At 41.0% G+C, this 25,969-nt stretch overlaps 1 protein-coding gene and 1 long non-coding RNA gene across 3 annotated transcripts in view; one reads left to right on the top strand and one right to left on the bottom strand.

The window, feature by feature from the left end:
• LOC140581877 (uncharacterized) overlaps nt 1-25,969 on the bottom strand; it is a 39,345-nt gene that overhangs the window by 4,892 nt on the left and 8,484 nt on the right. The gene's annotated exons all lie outside the window — the stretch shown is intronic.
• Nucleotides 8,921-25,969, top strand: part of LOC111840634 (rho guanine nucleotide exchange factor 2-like) — a 131,786-nt gene continuing 114,737 nt past the window's right edge. For both annotated transcript variants that reach the window (XM_072705548.1, XM_072705547.1), the window contains exon 1: nt 8,921-9,227. In XM_072705548.1, the coding sequence (XP_072561649.1) occupies nt 9,162-9,227 (66 nt within the window). In that variant the 5' untranslated portion in view covers nt 8,921-9,161. The remainder of the gene's footprint in view (nt 9,228-25,969) is intronic.

The raw sequence follows: 25,969 nt of genomic DNA, 5'->3' as shown, positions 1-25,969 counted from the left end.
TCTAATACTCCTACTGTTTAAGTACAGACTGCAAAGGGTAGGTCTTTTACAGTGCCCACTTTTAATATTAATTGGGGCTTTCCGTTTCCCCCACCTATATTCTTAACCAGCCTCCCTGCCCCCCCCCAGTCCCTAATTTAAATATTTGTCAACTACTCTACACATGGGCACCAGGCAGGCAAGACACCACACGGACCCTCTATCAGGATGATTCCAAGGGCCCCTGAGTGACAGGCCCTAAAAAATTTGGAACAAAACTGAATTGGTCTGGGTTGGGGGCCCAGTGTCATATGCTTGTTGCAGTGTTGAACCTTGTGTCTTTGATATGAATAACTATCAGTTTACTAAAGAAAAATAATCAATCAGAGACAATGAAAAAGGGAGGAATGACTATCATTCAGAATTGTGGCGATACTGACATTCTGACAGCATATCTAAGCATTTTGACTCTCATTTTTAAAATGATGCTATTTGTAATTTTCATTTTGATGGCACTGACTAATTTATTCAATTCATTTAATTGAGAAAAACTGGAACAGTAACAACAGTATCAATATATAACAATAATGGGCACTTCATATGAAGACTGGTATAACATCCGTTGAACATTTTGGCTCTCGGGGGGGGGGGGATTGATTATGACGAGTTATGTATGTGTGAAGTTTGGTGGTTCTACATTGTAGGTCTACTTCAAACCATGTTAAGCTTTTATTACGTTAGCCGTATAGATTAATAAGGTACATCCACTGCCATACAATGTAATACCATAATAATAATACCAAGGACATTTATAATACTGGACTAGTATCATGACAGAGGTTAATAGAGTGTGGTAGAAAAATTATAAATCAAGCACTTAGAATAAAAGTCTGAACCTCTTAGTTTGGTGAGTAAAGAAAATCTCTTTTATTCCAGCAAGTTCAGCAAAGCGCTCCCATCACACTCTGGCCCTTGGTACCAAGTCACCCCCGGCACACAGAGCAACCAGTAGATAAACCATAACTCCCAGGACTTCTAAGTCCTGACTGGTCATGAAACACCAACAAACTAAGCTGAAACGTATAACAAACACAATTCTCCTGCTCCATTGATTCACCTTGGTAGCAAGGTAAAGTTCACCCATTTTACGCAACTTACTGGAGACAGCCTCGGCCTCGACTCTACTTGAGATATGTATATAGATATTAATTATATGACATTGAATCACTGTTAATGTTTGGGTGTTCCATTGATTAATGATTAACACATAGACATATTGTCCCTGAATCGCTGAAAATACATGGTTAACATATGATTAGTATTATTAACATAAGTATGATTAACATGATGCAATCAATTGCGTAACATATTATATTGACTACTACAACTACTTTAATAAGCTATAACTCTTTGTGCACCAGTTGGGACGGCTTCGAGTCTCTTCCTGCAAGTGGTTTCTCCCCCCCTTTGCTCCACTGTCTGCCCTTCCAAGGTCCAAGCTTCAGCGGAGCCAACTGCAGGCAGCTATCACAAAGCGAGGTCACATAGTATTCAAAACAATCTCTTCTGGCCTAAGGCCTAAGACATAACAGACCCAATATGCCTCCCCTCCCGGGCCTACTAATGTCCAATTTTACTTCCACAAGAGAAGCTACAAACTTGTCTTCGATGACAGCAATGAGAGCTGTGCTAGATGGATGGATGATGTACTTTATTGAGCCTGACTGGGAAATTTATTTGTTACAGAGTTTAAGATTAAATAAATAAAATAAAATAGAAAACGGGATGCCCAAGTGAAATAGTTCACATAAACATTCAGACAGATAAGTATTTGGAAAATTCACTCTGCATTGCAGAAGTTGGGGTCTGTCTGTCAGATAGTCAGTGATTCAGGAGATAATAGATGTGTTGACCTGTATCAATGAAGCTTCTTCTTAAGAAGAGAAGGCTAAATTGTGTTGAAGGCACATGAGAAATAAAAAGAAAACATTATTCTAACCATGCAGCCTGTTCCATCCAGATGAGAGTAAGCGCTCTGCAGGTATATGATGGCATCACCCACAATCACATAGTGTCTATAGGCAAACTGCAGATTTTAGGTGGATCAGTATCAGCCAATCCAGCACTAAAAGCTGATGTCATACAGTATTGTGCCAGCATGGTCTTCATGTCACAGTCATACCAAGGATGTTTATAATGTTGGACTAGTACTATATGTCTTTTGAAAAACAATAAGGAACAGAATTATATTGTTGCCAACTTTTGATGGGTTTTGACCTAGCCGTGACATGATTGGACTTCCCGAAAGAGGCTTCATAATGAGACAATTCGAGAATTTTGTATTGCCCTTAGGCGGCTAGTTGTTAAACCTTATCCATCTGCTGATATTACTACTCAAGATTTGCTGGCTAAAGACCATTTTATTGCAAATGTGGGAAAGGGTGATTTGCGGGTGAGTCTGCGTAGTGCGAAACCAGCGGCTCTTGAAGATGTGATTAATTTAACTACGGGGCTAGAGCTTATTAGAGGCCTTGAGGGTGGGAGTATAACACCTGATTGTAAAGTTCGGGGAGTTCTGGAAAAGTCTGCTAGTGAGGAGCGAATGGATGCCCTTCTTGGGGTGGTAGAGGGCCTACGGCAGGAAGTGAAGTCATTACAGACTGCTGTATGGGCGGTGACCAATTCTAGTTCTCTTTGTATACCCACCCCATCAGATACAACTCCATTCTTACAGTCTAAATCTTCTGCTTCACCTTTTAGACGTAGTGCAGAACGTAAAAGTGAGTGTTCGGAGTGTAGGTGTACTCGTCACATTTGGCGGATTGCCCTTATTTGCAGAGAAACTAGAGGGGGCGAACACAGAGGGCCAAATGCTTGTCCCTTCTGCTGTATCAACTATAGCCCTTGATGGATCGCAGGGAGGGTCCAGCTATCTTAAAGCTAAAATAGGTGAGTTTGATTGTTATGTACTTGTAGATACTGGAGCTTCACGTTCTGTCATTCCAAAACATTTGTGGCTTTCTATAACTAAAGGGGATGTGAGCTGGTAGATTATATGGGTAAGGCCACAGTGGGGCGGGGTGCATGTTGTGGGGTGTTGGCAGACTGTCTTTCAATTTGATTCACTCGCGCTGGTTGTTGAGTTTTTGGTTTTTGATATCCCCTCTAGAGATGCTTTGTTAGGGTTTGGTTTTTTTTTTTATCTCATTATGGGGCTGTGGTTGATTTGGGGAAGAAATATTGTCAGATAATGGGTAGGCAGTTCTCCCTGGTAGATCTTAACCCCCTTATGGAGCCTCAAATTGTTGTGATTCAGGCTGCCCCCAGGTACAGTAGTGAAGCCATTATTCAGGGCCAGGTCCAAAGTGGATGGGGAGATTATACTGAGGGTATGTTAGAGCCCTCCTCCTCCATCTCCAAACATTGCGATATTCTGGTGGTTCAAGTAGTATGTATGGTTCAGCAGGGCAGTTTGCCTATTCGAGTTATTAACGTGACTAATGATGGCCTAGTGTTAAAAAGAGGAATAAAGGTAGGCACTTTATTTACTGATGTTGAAGTGGAAAGGGAGATGCCTGGGCAGAGTGTTGAAGAGGAAAATGTTTATTGGACAGTTGACATCTTAATGAGTCATTTTGGGATGGGGCAGAAGGGTTTCTCCCCAGATCAAGTGAAAGCTGTTAGGGAGTTTTTACATCAGAACATGACTGTTTTTAGTCGAGGTGAGACTGACTTTGGCAGGACTCATCTGACTTTACCTGAGATTGATACAGGGGAGGCTAAACCTGTGAAGATGCACCCTTGTAGAGTCCCCCTCCATTTACAGGAGGAAATGACTGATAATCTGAAGCAAATGCTTGCTAGTGGCATAATTTGTCCATCTTGTAGTCCCAGTTGTGTTGGTGAAAAAGAAGGGGGGTGGGATTAGATTTTGTGTGGATTATAGGAAACTTAATGATATTACTAGAAAGGATGCATATCCCCTCCCCCGAATTGACAATGCTTTGGATAGCCTCAGTCAGGCATGCTGGTTTTCCACTCTTGATTTAGCAAGTGGCTATTGGCAGGTTGAGGTTGACCCAAAGGATCGTCCTAGATGGCATTTGCCACACGCTAGGGGTTGTTTGAGTTTAATGTTTTAAGTTTTAGGTTGTGTAACGCACCTAGTACTTTTCAGGGATTAATGGACCTTGTGCTCGCTGATCTTCAGTGGACTACTTGTTTAGTTTATTTGGATGATATAATCGTCTTTGGTCGCACTTTCCATGAACATCTGACACGCCTTGAAAGCTAACTTGAAAGTCAAACCATCAAAGTGTGATTTGTTCTCTACACAGGTTCATTACCTTGGGCATGTCATTTTTGCTGAAAGTGTAATGCCAGATCCGGTGGAGGCAGTTAGGAAGTGGCCTGTCCCCACTAGTCAGACAGAGGTGCGGAGCTTCCTTGGACTGGCTTCATATTACAGAAGTTTTGTAAAGGGGTTTGCAGATATTGCTCACCCACTGCACCTGTTGACCGAGAAGAGAAGGCGTTTTCTATGGGGTGAGGATTGTCAAAGGGCTTTTGACCATCTTAAGGCAAGTTTAATTACTGCTCCAGTATTGGCTTCTCTGGACCCCAATAAACCATTCCTCTTGGATACGGATGTGAGTGATCTGGGAATTAGGGCAGTGTTGTCTCAGGAGGAAGGAGGCCTGGAGCGTGTTGTGGCATATGCTAGTAGAGTTCTGACAAAGCAGGAATGCAAATACGCTACCAAAAAAAGGAGCTCCTGAGTATGGTTACATTTACAAAGCATTTTCATCATTATTTACTGGGGAAAGAGTTTGTGTTACGAACAGACCATAATTCATTGCGGTGGTTACATAACTTTCAGGGGTTGTAGGGGCAGTTAGCTCGTTGGGTTGAACAGCTTGATAACTTCCAATATAAGATTGTTCATCATCCAAGTAAACTTCATAGTAATGCTGACGCCCTCTCAAGGCTGCCAGCTTTTTTGGGAAAAGATCCCCAGTTCAGTCAGAATACATTGTCCAAGATGTATGCAGTGCAGGAGAGTTTGCCTTTTACAGGGTCTGTGGAAGAGGGGGAGATAGATGAGTTGTCTCAGGCACAAATAGCTGATGGGGAGTTGCGGCAAATAATTGATTATAAAAAAAACAGGGCCAGTGTGCATCGATGCTAGATGTGGATTTGCAAAGATAACCTCCTGTTTTGGAACCAACTTGAAGTATGGGGAGCCAGGTTGGTACGAATTCCCCCTGCCTATTCAGATGCTGCATCCCAGGTATAGGTAGTGTTGCCTTGGGCAATGGTGCCTCAAGTTTTAGAACAAGTTTCTACACAGTGTTTGTACAGGTGGCCACCTGGGGGTGCAAAAACTGCAGGGGAAGGTTAAAAATCAGTTTTATTGGCCGGGTTGGTTTGACGATGTTAAGGGATGGGTTTGGGGATGTGTTGAGTGTGGGTCTCGTAAGACTCAAGGTAAGCCCCCTTGTGCACCTTTACAGCCATCAATTGCATGTAGGCCTTTTGAATAAGTGGCTTTGGACATTCTTGGTCCTTTGCCCCTGACATCAGGGATGAATCAGTATATACTGGTCATTGTGGATTATTTTCCAAATGGACTGAAGCTTTTCCATTGGCCAATCAGGAAGCATGCACTGTAGTAATAGTTTTGACTGAAGAGTGGGTGTGTCGGTTTGGAGTTCCACGAAGTCTTCTTTCCAACCAACATCGTAATTTTGAGTCAATTTTATTTAAAGAATTATGCAAACTCTTGCATATGCATGAATTTTGGACATCCCCAGTCTGATGGACTAATTGAATGGTTTAATCGTACCCTTTTTGATATGCTGTCTCTTTTTGTAGGGGATAACCAATCAAATTGGGATACTCTTTTGCCTTATGTTATGTTAGCCCACCGTAGTAATGTCCATGCTAGTATACACTCACCTAAAGGATTATTAGGAACACCTGTTAAATTTCTCATTAATGCAATTATCTAATCAACCAATCACATGGCAGTTGCTTCAATGCATTTAGGGGTGTGGTCCTGGTCAAGACAATCTCCTGAACTCCAAACTGAATGTCAGAATGGGAAAGAAAGGTGATTTAAGCAATTTTGAGCGTGGCATGGTTGTTGGTGCCAGACGGGCCGGTCTGAGTATTTCACAATCTGCTCAGTTACTGGGATTTTCACGCACAACCATTTCTAGGGTTTACAAAGAATGGTGTGCAAAGGGAAAAATATCCAGTATGCGGCAGTCCTGTGGGCGAAAATGCCTTGTTGATGCTAGAGGTCAGAGGAGAATGGGCCGACTGATTCAAGCTGATAGAAGAGCAACTTTGACTGAAATAACCAATTACAACCGAGGTATGCAGCAAAGCATTTGTGAAGCCACAACACGCACAACCTTGAGGCGGATGGGCTACAACAGCAGAAGACCCCACCGGGTACCACTCATCTCCACTACAAATAGGAAAAAGAGGCTACAATTTGCACGAGCTCACCAAAATTGGACAGTTGAAGACTGGAAAAATGTTGCCTGGTCTGATGAGTCTCGATTTCTGTTGAGACATTCAAATGGTAGAGTCAGAATTTGGCGTAAACAGAATGAGAACATGGATCCATCATGCCTTGTTACCACTGTGCAGGCTGGTGGTGGTGGTGTAATGGTGTGGGGGATGTTTTCTTGGCACACTTTAGGCCCCTTAGTGCCAATTGGGCATCGTTTAAATGCCACGGCCTACCTGAGCATTGTTTCTGACCATGTCCATCCCTTTATGACCACCATGTACCCATCCTCTGATGGCTACTTCCAGCAGGATAATGCACCATGTCACAAAGCTCGAATCATTTCAAATTGGTTTCTTGAACATGACAATGAGTTCACTGTACTGAAATGGCCCCAACAGTCACCAGATCTCAACCCAATAGAGCATCTTTGGGATGTGGTGGAACGGGAGCTTCGTGCCCTGGATGTGCATCCCACAAATCTCCATCAACTGCAAGATGCTATCCTATCAATATGGGCCAACATTTCTAAAGAATGCTTTCAGCACCTTGTTGAATCAATGCCACGTAGAATTAAGACAGTTCTGAAGGCGAAAGGGGGTCAAACACCGTATTAGTATGGTGTTCCTAATAATCCTTTAGGTGAGTGTATATCTATATATATATATCTATATATATATATATCTATATATATATATATATATATACACATACACATATATTTATATATATATATACACATACACACACACAGCACAAAAAATTAAAGGAACACTTTGAAAACAAAAGTACACATATATATATGTAATCAAAAGGAATTTATATGAACTACATTTGTGTCTGAATTTTACAACTATTGTAGTATTGTGTCTTTCTTCACCTCAGCTAGCAGAGTGTGTGTGTGTGTGTTTGCATGCCCTTCATTTGCACAAGCTGTGTTTAGCAGATGTTCAGCAGCCCACCCCCACCCCCTCCCGCTCCTCCTCCTCCTCACTCCGTCGGCCAGTTCCTGTGGTGGATGGTGTGGTTGCATCAGCAGGACTTGCCCCACCCCCACTCCAAGACAGTGCTGTGAGGGCTGAATGGGGAATGGGGCCTGTATGGCTGTCCTTTTGGAAGAGCCACATTTAAGCCTTCTCCCCATCATTGTCTTTCTCTCCCTGTATCATGTTTTTCTGACATACGTTTCTACTTTTCTTGTTGTTACTCTTTCCTGTTGCTACCCTCCTTTGTCTCCTTTTATTTTTTAATTTAATATACTTGCTTCTATTTTAGTAACAGTCATGTGATGAATACCATGCATTCCACTCCCTCATTGTGAGGAGTAACATGAAGCTACAGGGAAGGGGGATTGATTAGGAACATTATATGTTTAGAAATAAATGGAAGAATGAAAAGGATTTTTAATTGATTGTCTTTGTCTCTCAATACTGCTTCCCTTTGGCTAAACCACAGTTAATGAGATATTGAATCATCTACATTTGTCAGATTTAAGCTGAGTGGTTGAGATGAGATTTAGGAGACACAGTGAGATGACATGAGTTTGTAGTGCAAAGCAGAGGTGAGCAGAAACTGGGCTGATGCCACAGGAAGAAAGCAAAAGGATTTCAGCAGATAAAAGCTGAGCAAGCGAGAACTGCCACACATGCTGAGATTGACGCCACAGGAAGCGCAGCATCAATACTCTCCCAGCAACAATGGTAGAATACAGACTAGACACCAGAGGGATTAGGTGGTATAGACAAAGACTGCATGTTTTTCTAAGGCAGACAATAGATATGTTTTACAGTAGAAGGGGATGCTCAGTAGCAGACCAGCGGAGTTTACGAGAGAGGAAGGACTGGGACAGGCCGCCCCCATTGCCCTGGGCAACCCGCGCTTTCATGTCACATGTAGGAAACTCATCTCAGCGTGAGCCTCCATTCTCTTTGTGTATTCTGAGATTTCACCATTCAAAGAATCCACCTTTTGAATGAGGATTAAGAGTCTTTGTGTAAGCAAAGATTAAGCCAGTTAAAGATAATATTTAACATGAATTATCTATTTATATTTTTATTTATCCCACGCTGTTCAAACCTTTGAAGGAGTGCTTTGATTACATTAAGAGACAACAGGTAAATATTTAATTTATATTACATACTGTGCATTTTTTAGCATTTCAGAATCACTGCCATTGGAACAAAGGTGTTAAACGATAACAAAAGCCGGAAGTACCTGCTGCTAACTTTGCAGAGCGGGCAAGAAACAGCTCTTGATGAAGATGGTTTTTAGTGTTTGATGAAAGACCTTTGCTATGAGCCAGGAATCTTTCCTGGATTGCCTTGTCTTGCTGCCGGCTGACATCACGTAATGTTTAGCCGTCAGAAATGTGAAAGGGCTGGTGCTTGAACTGCGCGTCCACGCCCAGTGGGCGCGGTCAGGGCTAGTCGGGGCTGCGTGAGGACAGCTGTAACAGTCGTCGAGCTCAAGTTTACTGTACGAAAAAAACGGTGCTCCTGCACATCCGAGCTGGATGCGTGAAAAGATTAATGAATTCTGAATTGTGGATTAATTCGATTTCACCTTGGCCACTGGAGACAAAGGAAAAATACATATCACCTCAAAAAAGGACAAAAGATTTGAAAAATATTTGAATCTGTATGAACATAGGCTGTTGTCGGCGATGTCGCGGGTAACGGATCCTGTACCGAAAAATCGCCAAGAACGAGTTAAAGACATTAATATGCGGGTGAGTAGGTTAATAGTACACGTCGTAACCGCAGCAATTCAGCAAGATTGTATATCAATAGCCGCATTTACCGAGCATGTATAAAGTATAGCTGCATAATAATCGATTCATTTAAATTGTTTTAAACGTGCTTTTATTGTTTCAAATGCTTTCCCCAGCTAGTGTTTTAAAAGTAATTGCTACAAACCCTCGTGTATGCTGGTTAGTATATATATGCAAATATGTTAATTACCGACTATTTATTTGGTTAGGTATAATTTTTTATTTTTTTTTAGCTGTCCGTACATTTTCGGTTTGTGTCCCCGCCTCACAGCATGTGCCGCCTCCAATTCTTTTGTGGCCGAAACGGCAGAAAGCGCTCTGGGGTTGATCCTCCCCTTCCTTTCCCTTTTCTGTTTGGTTTTAATGTGCTGATACTTGAAAGATGGCCCGGTTATTCGGGGAAAAAATGTCATAAAAATGGTTTCTGATCCTGTTTTCGTTATGGTATTTATATGAATATTTTCCGCGATATCTGGCGAATCACAAGAGCAGGTGTTTAAACGGGGATCGTAACAATAGTAGCGTATATTTGGGGTATCCTAGACACTTGTAATTACTGACAGAGTGACCCTTTAGAAAAATGAGCATTTGTGTCTGTGAATGATTTCTTTACAGGCTGATATGTTCGGGTTTGATAGCCATGATAAACTGCATAACGGCTGCAACGAGACTACGTAAATGTATAATTACAGCTCTTTGGATGAATGTGATTTGTAGGTTTACCCGTTTTACAAGTTGCGTGCAAAAATGTTATTCACTGTATTTTCGTAAATGACATAGGAATCAAATTTATTTGCAAATCACGACTATGGAAACCGCGTAGCGTTGTACAGCCCAGCGGAACTACCTGACCATGACGCTCGCCCACTCGGTGAATGCTTACTTGCACTGCTTAATTAATTGGGTAGATGTGTGTGTTTTTAGTGGCAGTTACTAGAAATTGGTTTGGATCAATACATCGAAGACTAAGCGATAGTGTATACGCTTGTTTGTACTATGTAGTTGATTACATAAGTATTTTATCAGCATTGCATTCTAAACATTCAGTCCCATGCTACTACAATTATACTACCATTTATACCATATCTATTGGTTTGGCTTATTTGTTTGTTTACAGACTTGTTCAGAATGGGGGGAAACAGCCTAAGTATATGTATTTGTAACTGTATTTGTAACACAATATGGGTCATTATCAGGAACTCTTTCCCAGAACATATCAGTTTTTTCTAATTTGTAAAATTAGTTTGACGACAGACACATTATTTTGTCTAAAATGTTGATTTTGCCTCTGTTGTAGTCCGTTATAGTTGTAGCATGCGAAGTAAAACAATCGACAATACAAAACAATTGAAGAAATTAAAATACATCTTATTATGCCAAATGTCTATTGTGGGTTAATCGCAGTAAAGTTGAAAGTTTTAAAAGCGTTTTATCTAGTTTTCTGTTATTCGGTATTAAAACTGCAACAGTAGTGCCTATTCGTTGAGGTATCATTAAATCCACGGTGACCTTTTGTCCTGTTTTTCCTGGAGTTGTCCTCTATTTTGGGACCTAAAAATGCAAGAATTATTTGGCGGGATTTCGCATTGTTTCATGTTGACATTTGCTTTCTACAGTCAGTATAATTTCTGTGTGTATATTTGCGTTGCCTTGGCGCCTCTCTTTGCGTCCTGCCCCCAGTATCCTCTTTTGTGCAAAGCAAAATAATAAAGGTCATCCTAATTTAATCCGTGCTACATCATTTTAAAATGCGTAGTAAGTAAAGGTAATGTCAATTGCTCTACACGAAATTCAGTCACTGTATTTCACTGTAACATTTAGTTTTTGACGAAGAATTGTCATGTTCATAAGAATAACTTTCATATTCAGCTTTCATATTCAGAATAATGGGGTTCTGTGGATTTCACTTTGTAAATTAAAAAATAATGTTCCACGTTTTGGTTGTTGCCAATATCATTGACCGGGTAACTGCTTCTCTTGCTTTATAAATTGGAATTTTTGCACGTCGGTGGGTTTTTTTTTTTGTTTAGGTGCGGTGGGCGTGACCGCGCTTTTTTACTTATGCATCTTATGCCTCCCATATTTTTTCAGATTGAAAGTGGAAACCCTAATTGCTTGTCTTACATATGGTAAATATTGTGTACCACTGCTATTCTACACATGTGCCTTGAAGTGGATTTTTCCTGCTTGGCAGTAGGCCCAACAATCAACAGATCAATACTACTGGTTGCGGAACAATTGAGAATGAGGTTAAATTTCATATTGTGGATGGGATTTGTTGTTTTAACAGAGAGCTGATTTAATAATGTTACGCAGTAACAGCCTTAAGTCAAACTATGTTGTTTAATTCAAAAGATGTAGTGCAGCAAATCCCCTACATGCTGCTAGCACAGCCTGTTAAGAGACTTGAAACAGGAAGTGTGCTTAGTCTACATCCTGTGTAGGATGTTAGCACGTACGGCAAGTGCCAAAGAGTATACTCCCCTGCCCCCCGAAAAAAATGAGCGGCTTAACCCCTCATTTACTGTTTTCTGTGTAGGTAGCATAAACCTACTATACCCTTATGTTTAATTGAAATAAGCAGAACTTTTTAGTGGAACAGTATAATGTGATTTTTCTAAATAAATCTTCATACTGTAATATACTACATGGACAAAAGTATTGGGACACCTGGCCATTACACCTACAATGAACTTTTATGACATCCCATTCTAAATCCATAGGCATTAATATGGAGTTGGTCATCCGCTTTGCAGCTATAACAGGTGCCACTCTTCTGGGAAGGTTTTCCACAAGATCTTGCAGTGTGTCTGTGAGAATTTTTGCCCATTCATCCGCAGCCTCTGCTCAGTCATCGAAGCCCATTCCATTAAGTTTTTAAGTTTGGGTTAATCCCAGAGGAAGTTTGGAACAGTTATTGAGTCAACAGAGCATTAATGTTTACATACTATGCACCTCAGTACTCGGCAGCCCCGCTCTGTTACTTTATGTGGGGGTATTCCATGAAAGTAGCTAAAGAAAGCCAGATTTTCGTGAAAAAGTCAGACTCAAACTAGCGCCATCTCTAAACTTAGCCTCATGTCGTTCCACTAGCGCGGTTCAGCTTTAACTAATCAAGGCTCATACAAGACAGACTTGCATAGTCTCACTTAGTGCGCTTTGCATATGTGATATTTGTGATATTTTTTAGAAGCCCAAATGAATTGATGAACGATACACAGGGTTCCTTAAAGTAGGTAGTAGGTAACTTAAAGTACCAAGACAGCCACCAAAAATCACCAAATTTCTCACACATATATCTGGTCATAAACACTTTCACCTGACAAAAAATCTAAACCGAAATACAAGGAATATGGACTTTATTTTACATTAAGCTTTTTCCTTATAATGGGTGTCAAATGAGGGGAAACCGCTTAACGTAAAATAAAGTCCATATTCCTTGTATTTCGGTTTAGATTTTTTGTCAGGTGAAAGTCTTTATGACCAGATGTGTGTGTGCGAAATTTGGTGATTATTGGTCGCTATTTTGGTACATTAAACCACATTAAGCTTTTTATAATGTCCCCACACCGATCGATAACATTTGCTACTTTTAGAACGGCCCATGCTCATTTGACATGGATGATCGATGATCGTGTGTCCGGGGCGCCGGGCCAGTTTTGATTAGGCCCTACGGGTGCTACGGTTGAAAATTGGGGAAAAATGAAATTCGACTTTTCAAAAATTCAAAATTCGTCATTTGAAAATTGAATTCGCCAGAGTGACGATTTGATGCCGTTTTTCTTCGTCACCATGGGTTCCGTTTTCGTCAATGACGAGAGTGACGAGCGGCAGCGGGAACCCTGGATACATAGATCAATTGAGTCGGAAAGCATGTAAAACGAAAGTGGTGTTTTTTTCTGCCACAGAACAAAGGCTGCTGATGGAGCTGTATGAAGAATACAAAGATATAATTGCTAAAAAAGGCAATACTGTGGCCATAAATAAAGCCAGAGAGTTGGCTTGGCAAAGAATTGCAGACAGACTAAATGCATCTATAAGTTATGTAAATGTTACAAGTAGGGGTGTAACAATACATCGATTTGTATCGATATATTGATTCAATGGCAAACGATCCGATGCATCGATGTGACCGCATAAATATCGATACATGCGTTTTTATTTTCTCGCCTGTTCCAGTATTGTTTTCATGATCCAATCCGATGTATACATGGTCTACGCCCAATACGTCAATCACGATCTACTGGTCGATTGCAAAGGTAGTGTGGGTAGATCGTATGGCATAAAAAATAGAGGATGGATGACACGTTCAACCGCACCGGCTGCTGCAAGCTACCGAGTCACCAAGTTAGCCTCCAATTTATTTCTACTAAACTTAAGAAAGGGTATAAAAATGAATGGGGGAGCTGGACCAAGTAAGAAGTCAAAAACCTACAACTTCCATACGGAATGGGGGGAGGACTGTTTTTTTTTCCACCATGTCATATTTGAAGTGCGTTTGCCTCATCTGTCAGTCTACCGTTGTTATTCCGAAGAAGAGAAATTTGGAACGGAATTTTTATAAATACTTTATTCATCCCAAAGAGAAATTAATAATATTAATAGTACTAATAATAAATAATATTAAAGAATACTCAATATTTTAATACGTAAATATATGTTTTGCATTTTTATAGTAGGTAGATCATTTTGACTTGGTCATTTATAAGTAGCTCACAAGCTAGCGTACCTTCAGAGCGTTTGTTTAGTACGGCAGGTGACATTGGACGCTATGCTCACTGCACACATTGACCATTTAATTTTTCTTTAAAAAAAAAAAAAAACCTCTCAAAGAAGAATACTGATATACTTGTTTCACCGCAGAAGTCAGTCATGTTGATCTTCCTCATTCTACATGTCTGTCCATGCAATGCTTTTTATTTGACTTTATTGCACTTTATTTTACTTGTTATTGTTGTATCCCAGCGTAGGGCGAGCAAGCAGGGAATGAGGAATCGGGAATGGAAATCCAACAAACGTGTATTGCAAGCACAGCACACAACAATGGGAAAACTTCAATGACAGATCTGGGCGACAGATTCTGATGTGGACTTAAATACACAGGACTAGACGAAACAATAAGAAACAGCTGGGAACAATCGGGATTGCACGCGAAGTTAATGAGGGGCGTAGCACACGAGAGAAGGACATACGAGTAGGTCATGACAGTTATGGACATACTTTTGGTTACACTTTTGTATTTGTCTGGAGAGGACTTCATTAAAAAAAAAAAATTGTCACCATGTTAACCTACATCCATCCAAAGTTTTTATTTTTACCTTATTGCACTTTATTTTGCTTGATTTATGGGACATACTTGACTACACTAGATTTTGTTTACAGTTCCCAATAAAATATAATAAATAAAATTATATTTGCCTTTTTTAATTCATTGAAATGTAAAGGATTGTGTGAAATTTCATCATTTCTACTACTATCCCCAGTATCAAACTGAATCGAATCATATCGTATCGTGGGAATTTCTGAGGTATCAAAAAAAATCTAACCGTTGGCTTAAGGAATCGATATTGTATCGTATCACAAGGAAAGCTGTGATTTACACCCCTAATATTATCTGTACCATTCACAGACACTTCCATTAATCTTAAAGCAGAAAATTCTGTAGCTTTACAGTATATCATCTGTACCATTCACAGAAGTCAATCTTTAAGTCAAAGTTTTTAGTGATTAAATAAGTCACCATCAAGTTGAAATGCAAAGCTATTAACCTACATTTGCTGGTCAATACATATTTTCTTCTACTCTTAAAACAATACTAAAACGCAATAAATTAACAATATATGAATCACATTTGAATGTATAAACACATAATACAACCACATTATCAAATAAATCCAACACAATATATACAAAGTGACAAGTTTATTTCTTCAGGGAAACTTTTTTCAAGTAAACATCTGTAACACATGTAAACATATTACACATTAAAAATGCCACAGTAACGCCACATAACATGTTGACAATGCAAAGCACCACTAGAAGCATTAAAACAACAAACTAAACCAGTCGATTTAACCAGCTTTGAACTCAAATTTTCCACTAACTTTCAAAATTATTCAGTTCGTAGAGGAATTTCAGCAGTCGAGGTGGAATGTGTTGTTACTTCGTTCCCTTTTTTTCAGACTCGTTCAGGATTTATTCCAATGAGAACTCTGCAAAAAATAGAAAAAAAATAGCTATACACACTTAAATTAATGATCTTTAACTACGTAGTAGCATACAGACTAATATGAGATGTAAAAGTACTCGTCTACTTCATGACAATTTGAATTAGGGCTGCAATGATTAGTCAATACAATTAACAATGTTAATTCTAAAAATTTGTTGTATTATAAAAGCAGATCATCCATTTTCAGGGCCACAGCACCATAAATCACCACAGTATCTCTGTCAGTGTTCATGTGTAACTGCAACGCAGTACAGGAACTGCTGGGGCCATATAACTTCCAGTGTCTCATGACTGCATTCTGAACTAGCGTAGAAGAACACTTTAATGCAGACTTTGTAAATCAGAGTTTCATGCCACTACTGTGCTGCATGAGCATCTGAAACATGCACCCAGTAGCTGTGTTACAGCATCGTGGAGCGATTTCTATCTCCATCCATCTCTGCCCCATTCCTGTGTACCTTAAGATATGGCTACTTTAATATTAGTTTAAATAATAGAACTCGTGGCCATAGGTGGAAATTAGCGGGAGAACACTTTAAACTGAATTTGAGAAAACACTTCTTTATACAGCGTGTGGTTAGAGTATGGAATAGTCTTCCTGTTAGTATAGCTCAGGCTAAAACCCTGGGGTCCTTTAAATCAGAGCTAGATAAGATTTTAACAACTCTGAGCTATTACTTAAGTTCTCCCCAAACGAGCTTGATGGGCCTTCTCCCGTTTTTAAATTTCTTATGTTCTTATGACTGTTCTCATCCCATCCCTGTGTTCACCAACATGGTAACAATACAGGTTATGATGCCCTTGTTATTGAAATATGCATTTTTAATCAGCCATGCATCACCTAACACACAGGAAGGAAACAGAGTGAAGAGCGCTTTCATCTCAGTATGTTTATGAAAGAACATGGTTTGATTACAGTTGCGCTCAATTTGTTGATCAATTTGTTCACATGGGGAGTGTTTTAGTTGACTAAACTGAAGAAAGAATCAGCAGCTAATCACCTCCTCCATGTGATTGGGTTTTGACCAGCGAATCAGTACAATCAGTGAAATGTATTTCAATGCACACAAATACTGTATGTAGTTGCATATACAGTACGATTTTGGGTGCAAATGTGCCTAAACTGGTCACACTCTGGAGTCCTGTTTTATCAATGCATTTCAACACAATACATTTAATCTTGAGGAAAGCAGAATTCCGCAATGTCCATAGTAAGAAACAGCTACAAAAATATGCTCAATCAACAACATTTCAAAATGTGTTTTGCTTACCTTTGTATGAATTCCTGGGTAAGTGACATTTGTTTGGGATATTTTATGTTACAGACATAAAACAAAGAAAAGGCGTAGCTCGAGGCGACAATGGGGGAGCTGATGTGATCGCTAACAACTTCATTATCCACTGCAATCTTGAAGCGCCCATCATCTTAATATCAAGACAAATCAAAAGACAGACATTGTCCACTTCAGAAAACCACTCCAAACATATTTTAAATTCTGTATACTCAATTCACTTTGCCAAAACGTGCTGTTTGCATCAACTAAACAGTGGGGAATATGCAGTTGGAGAAGGTGAAGGAGACTTCCAGCTGTAGCAAGTGTAGTTATTTTGATAATGGATATATTTTTAATTTAATTTTTTAAATTTAATTAAAAATATATTCTTTCATTTGTACTTTTAAGCAAATGAGATGTTTTAAACCATTTATAGAAGTCCAGGTGTCTGCAGTGCATTCTGTTTTTTTTAAAAAAAGCAAATATATCGTAAGTTAGCTGTGGTGAGAAAGTAACAGACTACAAACCCATGATAAGAATGCAGGGAGTGCTTGGGTTGCACAATCCAGCAGCAGTTGAGTCCTGTTGTTGGGGGGGGGGAAATCAAAGAAATGTTATGAATGTCCTGAACTATGTAGGGGTGGGCGATATAACCAAAATCTTCTATCACGGTAGAAGCAATTTTCTACCTCGATAACGATATATATCACAATATACTGTAGCAATTTGTATCTGGAAATGCATAAATAAAAATTCAAACACAAAGAAACTTTTATATAATGTAATTTTATTTAAACTGTAAATTGCAGCATTACTTTAAGTAAAAAAACAACCATACTATTTACTGCAATGTATTATGCTGCATTTTTTTTACTTTGGCCATATTTGTTTGGATGCTTGGATTTGAGATGATACAAAAGGTTTGACGTGTTTCCACCGCTTGCTAAAACAGTGCTCTTGCATACCTTGCAAATCACGTTTGTCTCATTCGTATCACTTTTCCTATACCCAAACCAATTCCACACCACAGACGATGCACCTTTTTTCTTTACAATCTCCTCGTTGTTGGTTTCGTCACATGTAAGCAAACTCACCGCTGCACCGTCTTCTTCCATTGTCGAACTGAAAGTGTATTACGTGGTTACCTAACGTGCAATGTCACGTGATCTTATTCGCGATTAAGAAGATAGACCAAAATCTCTATCGGTTGACAAATTTCTACCGGTTAGTCGTGTCTACCGGCATATCGCCCACCCCTAGAACTATGCATTTTCAATGTATAGTGTTTCCCATGTAAGTACAGTAGGTTCATAACTCCTAAGAATTAAATAATTCTGTAAAGATCAGTTGTGATGCAATAACAATAACTGATTATGCACATACTGTATACTGATTCTGTCATCAATACCCAAGCTTTTTTCTTGAATATTATTAGTGGTGTCATTGTTGCTATTGTGTAAGGTTACACATGGCTGTAATAAACCCCACAACACTAACCGTAATGGACAGCTCTAATGCAAAAAGCATTACGTCCAAATGCATTCCCAGACAATTTCTTTCAACTCAGCTAGGGTTGGGTATCTTCTTTTGATACTTTTAAAATGGTGGCGGTTCCTAAACGGTACTTTAAGAAAAACAAGTCCAACCCTATCAATAATAATACCACACAATATTCTTATTATTAAGACCCTTCACTGTACATTAACCTACAGGGGGGAAATGATTAACACGTATAATCTGTAATGAGTGTGTCATAAATTAAATAAACATGATCGGATATTATTTGCGCTTTATACTAGGGCTGAACCATTTATCGATTTCAAATCGAAATCGCTATTTGAAGTAACGTGATTAGCAAATTGCAAAGGCTGTGATTTAGGACATACATTATACAGCACGTCGGACCGAGGGTTTAAAACTGTTGTAAGAATAGTTTTCCAAACTCATACCGTGCTCCCTATGTGACAGTCGTTCTCACCAATCACAAGCGCTGTGCTCCTTATGTGACAGTAATGCTCACCAATCAGAAGTGGCCCGAGGCGAAGGAGTACATGCCCACAAACAGCAAACACGTGAAACCCAAAGAAAATGTTGCGTTTGCGGTGCGGAAAAAATACTGATTCCGCTACTGAGCTATAAGTGAATTGCCTTCCTATTTCATGGTCTGAGATTGTTTCAGAAAGGTCCTATCATCAATGGAACCGGTGACCTCCTTTTAATGGGAAATCACATTAGCATATAACCCATGAAAACAACAATGAGACAGTCGGTAATCCTCACAGCAGCAGAGTCTGTGACCCCCAGAAATGCCGTAAAATCTAGAGATGCACCGATACCGGTATCGAGCTTTGGCCCGATACCATGCTCACTTGCTGTTACTCGTACAAATTTGTCCGATACCTACTACCGATACCACAAGTTGTAAGTATGATGTAGTTAAGTTCAGTCGGCACGTGGGGGCAATGTTGAGGAAGTTACTGTAGAAAAATTCAACTGTGTAAAGGTGAAAATGTCAGCGGTCTGGAAATACTTTAAAATCAATGATGACAACAGCAAAGCAGACTGTAAGCTCTGCTCTGTCACTTTATCAAGAGGAGGAACGACGTCAGTTAACTTTAATACTAGTAACCTGATAAAACACTTAAAACACTAGCATAAAGAAGAATACAGTGACTTTACAAAGGCTACCAGCAGCCGTAGAACCCAGCAGCCTACTTTAAAAGAAACATTACAGAGACGAGAAAAGATGCCGAAAGATAGTCCGAGAGCAACAAATATAACAAAAGCACTTACTGAGTACATTGCACTTGATGACCAGCCACTGTCCGTTGTAGACAACGTTGGATTCTGACACCTTCTTAATTTGCTGGAGCCCAAATATGAGATTCCAAGTCGCCAGTATATTACAGAATCCGCCTTACCGAAGGTGCACAACTTAGTGAAAAAACACGTGAAGGGCATGTTACAAAACATAACAGCCTTTAGTTTTACAACCAGTAATGTACTGTACATTTATGTGTATGTAAGAGTTTTATTACCATGTAAATAGTCTGTAGGGTTTGCAAACTGCCCTAACGTTTTTGATGCAGCTCAGTCTAAATTCATAATGGAATAATTTAGATTTGCCATAAGATTTCTTGCGTGAGTCTGAAAGCGTGTTACCCAAACCCATGAGAGTTTGCAACCCTGAACACAAAGATTTTTTGTTTCTGAAATGATTTGCATAAAAAATAACCTTATACAGTTGTTAAAAAGCAGAAACGTAGACCAACATGACCACCAATAAACTATGTCTATTTATTCGACATTTTATAAAATGCATACTACATTTGAAAATTTTCCAGCTTTACAGTTTCAGGACAGAACAGCCACTCTGTTATGAACATTGCAGCTTTTTGAGTGTTAGATTCGCTGCTGTTATTAACACTAATAACACAGCAAAACAAAATGGCTGCATACACCGATGTAGTTCTTACTTGTTCACTGGCGTGGGAAAGGCGGTTCTAGTGTTATTAAGTAGGTAATCAGCATTACCTACAAGATCGCTATTGTTTTTCTTTTTGCTGCATTTGTTCATTATTACATTATTTAACTTAACACACCACATCTTTAAATTCTCATCCTTGCATTAGAATATAGACCAGTTAATATTCTGATGGTATATCATGTGGTAATGCTGCATCATATGTTTTAACACTGAATATTCAACAGAAGCTTGACATAAAAAATTATATCGCAAATCAATTAAATCGTAATTGCGTCTGTCAGAAAAATCGCGATTAGATATTTTCCCCAAATCGTTCAGCCCTACTTTATACTATCTATACTATGACACAAAGAAGCTCCTTAGAATTACTACACGGGGTCTGCAAAATTATGTGATTATTAATTTATTCTCTTTCTTAATAAAATACACATTAACATAAATACAACCTATAATAAGCAAAGACAAAACTTTATATTCATCTAAAGCACCCCACTTTAACCTATTATTTTTTCCTGACTGTGCCACTATCCATCCATCCATTATCTCCCGCTTATCCGAGGTCGGGTCACGGGGGCAGCAGTCTCAGCAGGGAAACCCAGACTTCCCTCTCCCCGGCCACTTCATCCAGCTCCTCTGGGGGAATCCCGAGGCGTTCCCAGGCCAGCCGAGAGACATAGTCCCTCCAGCGTGTCCTGGGTCTTCCCCGGGGCCTCTTCCCAGTGGGACATGCCCGGAACACCTCACCAGGGAGGCATCCAGGAGGCATCCTAATCAGATACCCGAGCCACCTCATCTGACTCCTCTCAATGCGGAGGAGCAGCGGCTCTACTCTGAGTCCCTCCCGAATGACTGAGCTCCTTACCCTATCTCTAAGGGAGAGCCCAGCCACCCTGCGGAGGAAACTCATTTTGGCCGCTTGCACTCGCGATCTTGTTCTTTCGGTCACTACCCACAGCTCGCGACCATAGGTGAGGGTAGGAACGTAGGTAGACTGGTAAATCAAGAGCTTCGCCTTTTGGCTCAGCTCTTTCTTTACCATGACAGACCGATGTAGCACCCGCATCACAGTGGACGCCGCACCGATCCGCCTGTCGATCTCCCGCTGCATCGTCCCCTCACTCGTGAACAAGACCCCGAGATACTTAAACTCCTCCACTTGAGGAAGGACCCCATCCCCGACCCGGAGAGAGCATTCTACCCTTTTCCGGCTGAGGACCATGGTCTCGGATTTGGAGGTGCTGATTCTCATCCCAGCCGCTTCACACTCGGCTGCGAACTGTCCCAGCGAGAGCTGAAGGTCACGGTCCGATGTTGCCAACAGGACCACATCATCTGCAAAAAACAGAGACCTAATCCTGAGGTCACAAAACCGGACAACCTCAACGCCCTGGCTGTGCCTAGAAATTCTGTCCATAAAAACTATGAACAGAATCGGTGACAAAAGGCAGCCCTGACGGAGTCCAACCCTCACCGGAAACAAGTCCGACTTATTGCCACCCATGCGGACCAGACTCTGGCACCGGTCATACAGGGACCGAACAGCCCTTAAAAGGAAGCCCGGCACCCCATACTCCCGGAGCACCCCCCACAGGACTCCCCGAGGGACACGGTCGAATGCTTTCTCCAAGTCCACAAAACACATGTAGACTGGTTGGGCAAACTCCCATGAACCCTCCAGAACCCTGCAGAGATTACAGAGCTGGTCCACTGTTCCACGGCCGGGGCGAAAACCACACTGCTCCTCCTGAATCCGAGGTTCGACAATCTGGCGGACTCTCCTCTCCAGAACCCCCAAATAGACCTTACCAGGGAGGCTGAGGAGTGTGATCCCCCTATAGTTGGAGCACACCCTCTGTTCCCCCTTCTTAAAGAGGGGGGGACCACCACTCCGGTCTGCCAGTCCAAAGGCACTGCCCCCGATGTCCACGCGATGCTCCAGATGCGTGCCAACCAAGACAGCCCCACAGCATCCAGAGCCTTAAGGAACTTTGGGCGGATCTCATCCACCCCTGGGGCTCGGCCACTGAGGAGCTTTTTAACCACCTCAGTGACCTCCGCCCCCGAGATAGGGGAGTCCACACCCAAGTCCCCATACTCTGCTTCCACATTGGAAGGCGTGTTGGTGGGATTGAGGAGGTCTTCGAAGTACTCCTTCCACCAACCCAAAACGTCCTGGGTTGAGGTCAGCAGCACCCCATCCCCACCATAAACAGTGTTGATGTTGCACCGCTTTCCCGCCCGGAGCTGCCGGATGGTGGACCAGAATCGCCTCGAAGCCGTCCGGAAGTCGTTTTCCATGGCCTCACCAAACTCCTCCCAAACCTGAGTTTTTGCCTCAGCGACTGCCGAAGCTGCATCCCGCTTGGCCTGCCGGTACCTGTCAGCTGCCTCTGGAGTCCCACAGGCTAAAAAGGCCCGATAGGACTCCTTCTTCAGCTTGACGGCACAGAATTCCAACAACAGAACACCACTCGGGTTCAGATCGGGGGGGCCGTTCCTCCCAATCACGCCACTCCAGGTCTCACTGTCATTGCCCACGTGAGCATTGAAGTCCCCCAGCAGAACAAGAGAGTCCCCAGGAGGAGCACTCTCCAACACCCCTTCCAGGGACTCTAAAAAGGGTGGGTACTCTGAACTGCCGCTCGGCGCATAAGCACAAACAACAGTCAGAACTCTCCCCCCCCCCCCGAAGGCAAAGGGAGGCTACCCTCTCGTCCACTGCGGTAAACCCCAATGTACAGGCGCCCAGCCAGGGGGCAACAAGTACGCCCACCCCTGCTCGCCGCCAAGGCAACTCCAGAGTGGAAGAGGGTCCAACCCCCTTGGAGGAGACTGGTTCCAGAGCCCAAGCTGTGCGTCGAGGTGAGCCCGACTATGTCTAGCCGGAACTTCACAACCTCGCGCACCAGCTCAGGCTCCTTTCCCATCGGAGATAAGAACATACATAAGAACATAAGAACTATACAAACGAGAGGAGGCCATTCGGCCCATCGAGCTCGCTTGGGGAGAACTTAACTAATAGCTCAGAGTTGTTAAAATCTTATCTAGCTCTGATTTAAAGGAACCCAAGGATTCAGCTTGCACTACGTTATCAGGAAGACTATTCCATACTCTGACTACACGCTGTGTAAAGAAGTGCTTCCTTAAATCCAGTTTGAAATGTTCTCCCGCTAATTTCCACCTATGGCCACGAGTTCTTGTATTTGAACTAATGCTGAAGTAACTATTCGGTTGAACAGCATCCAAACCTGTTAGAATCTTATAGACCTGGATCATGTCCCCCCTCAGTCTCCTTTGCTTGAGGCTGAACAGATTTAGCTCAAATAACCTTTCCTCGTATGACATTCCTCTAAGACCAGGAATCATTCTTGTGGCCCTACGCTGCACCTTTTCTAAGGCCGCTATGTCCTTTTTAAGATATGGTGACCAAACCTGTACACAATATTCTAGGTGAGGTCTCACCAAGGAATTGTATAATCTTAGCATTACCTCCCTTGACTTAAACTCCACACACCTGGAGATGTACCCCAACATCCTATTGGCCTTTTTTATTGCTTCCCCACACTGGCGAGAATGAGACATGGAAGCATCAACATACACACCAAGGTCTTTCTCATAATCAGCTACCTTTATTTCAGTAGGTCCCATAAAATACCTGTACTTTATATTTCTGCTCCCTACATGGAGTACCTTACATTTGTCTATGTTAAATTTCATCTGCCAGGTGTCAGCCCAGTCACTAATTAAATTAAGATCCCGCTGTAGCTGCTGAGCCGCTAGTTCAGTATCTGCTACACCACCCACCTTGGTGTCATCTGCAAATTTCACCAGTTTACTGTATATATTGGTGTCTATATCATTTATGTAAATTAGGAACAAAAGTGGTCCTAAAATTGAACCCTGCGGTACCCCACTATGAACGCAGGCCCACTGTGACATCGAGCCTCTTATAACTACTCGCTGCTTCCTATCCGTTAACCAGTTATCAATCCAAGTCGCTACAGTTCCTAAAATACCTGTCGCTTTGAGTTTAAGTGAGAGCCTCTTGTGGGGAACAACATCAAAAGCCTTTTGGAAATCTAAATAGATGACATCATAGGCCTTCTTATCATCAACTTCCTGAGTAGCTTCCTCAAAAAACTCCAACAGATTTGTTAAACAGGATCTACCTCTCCTAAATCCATGCTGGCTATCCCTCAAAATGTTATTTGAGTCCAGGTAATCTACCATTTTCTCTTTGATTATAGCCTCCATAACTTTACCAGTTATACAAGTTAGACTGATTGGCCTATAGTTTGACAAATTACTTCTATCCCCTTTTTTGAAAATGGGCGTTATGTTGGCATGCTTCCAATCAGAAGGTACCACACCTTCAGATAAGGATTTTTGAAACAGTAATGTTAAGGGTCGGCAAATAATATCCCTCATCTCTTTTAACACTATAGGTAAGATGCCATCAGGGCCCTGTGATTTATTTATTTTGAGCTTAGCTAGGCTTTGCAAAACATCAGCTTCAGTTATATATATATTAGTTATAGACGATGTTGAATTAGTAATAAGAACTGGTAAGTTACTAGTGTCCTCGACAGTGAATACCCGTGCAAAACTATCATTGAACTCATTTACTATGTCAATGTCGTTTTCAATTATAAGACCCTTACTATCCTGCAGATTAGTAATTTCAGCTTTTAGAGCTCTTTTAGAGTTAAAATACTGGAAGAAACTTTTAACGTCATCCTTAGCCTCCAATGCGATCTTCCTTTCGACATTCCTTTTAGCTCGTCTAATGTCATTTTTTAATTCAGCCTGTAGATTTAGATACTCTTGCTTTATTATGTCATCATCAGTTATTTTCCATCTCTGGAACAAAGCCCTTTTCCTCCTTACTTTATACTTTATGTCCCTATTAAACCACCTAGGTTGCAATTTCCTAGATTTATTCTTGCTAGAAACAGGTATGAAGTCCTCTTGTACTTGCAATAATGTGCTTTTAAAAAATTCCCATGCCTCTTCAACAGTTTTGTTATTTAACTCCATCCAGTTCACGGTTTCTAGTTTTAATCTCATACAATTGAAGTTAGCCTTCCTAACATTATATATTTTTGATTTGGACTTTGCTCTTCGGGCACTAAACTTAACCTCAAATTTAACCATGTTATGATCGCTACTGTCAAGTGGTTCTAAAACATCTAATTTACCAATCCTGTCCTGGTTATTAGACAAAACAAGATCAAGAATGGCATCTCCCCTGGTAGGGGTGTTAACAAACTGAGTAAAAAAACAATCCTGTACTAATTCCACCATCTCAAGTTCATTTTCAGAAGAGCCAGCAACAATGTCCCACTGTATCCCCGGTAGATTAAAATCACCCATAACTACCACATCATTTTTATTGCTCATAATCCTAATATCACTGTATAACAATCTGCTTTCCTCAGCAGCTACATTGGGTGCTCTGTAACAAACACCGACAATTAGGCTATTTGAGTTTGTAGCATCTAATTTTACCCATATAGCTTCCGTACTTTTACTTATATCAGTAAGCTCCCTTGCCTGCAAGATTTCCTTTACATATACTGCAACACCACCTCCCTTCTTACCTATACGGTCTTTACGGAACAATGTGTAACCATCCATATTATATTCTTGTCCATCCTTATCACTCAACCACGTTTCAGTTATTGCTATAATATCATAAGAGTCCGATGAG

This window comes from Paramormyrops kingsleyae, chromosome 23, assembly GCF_048594095.1.
Source record: "Paramormyrops kingsleyae isolate MSU_618 chromosome 23, PKINGS_0.4, whole genome shotgun sequence".
In the NCBI taxonomy this organism is placed as follows: Eukaryota; Metazoa; Chordata; class Actinopteri; order Osteoglossiformes; family Mormyridae; genus Paramormyrops; species Paramormyrops kingsleyae.
This window is presented reverse-complemented; position numbering and strand designations above follow the sequence as displayed.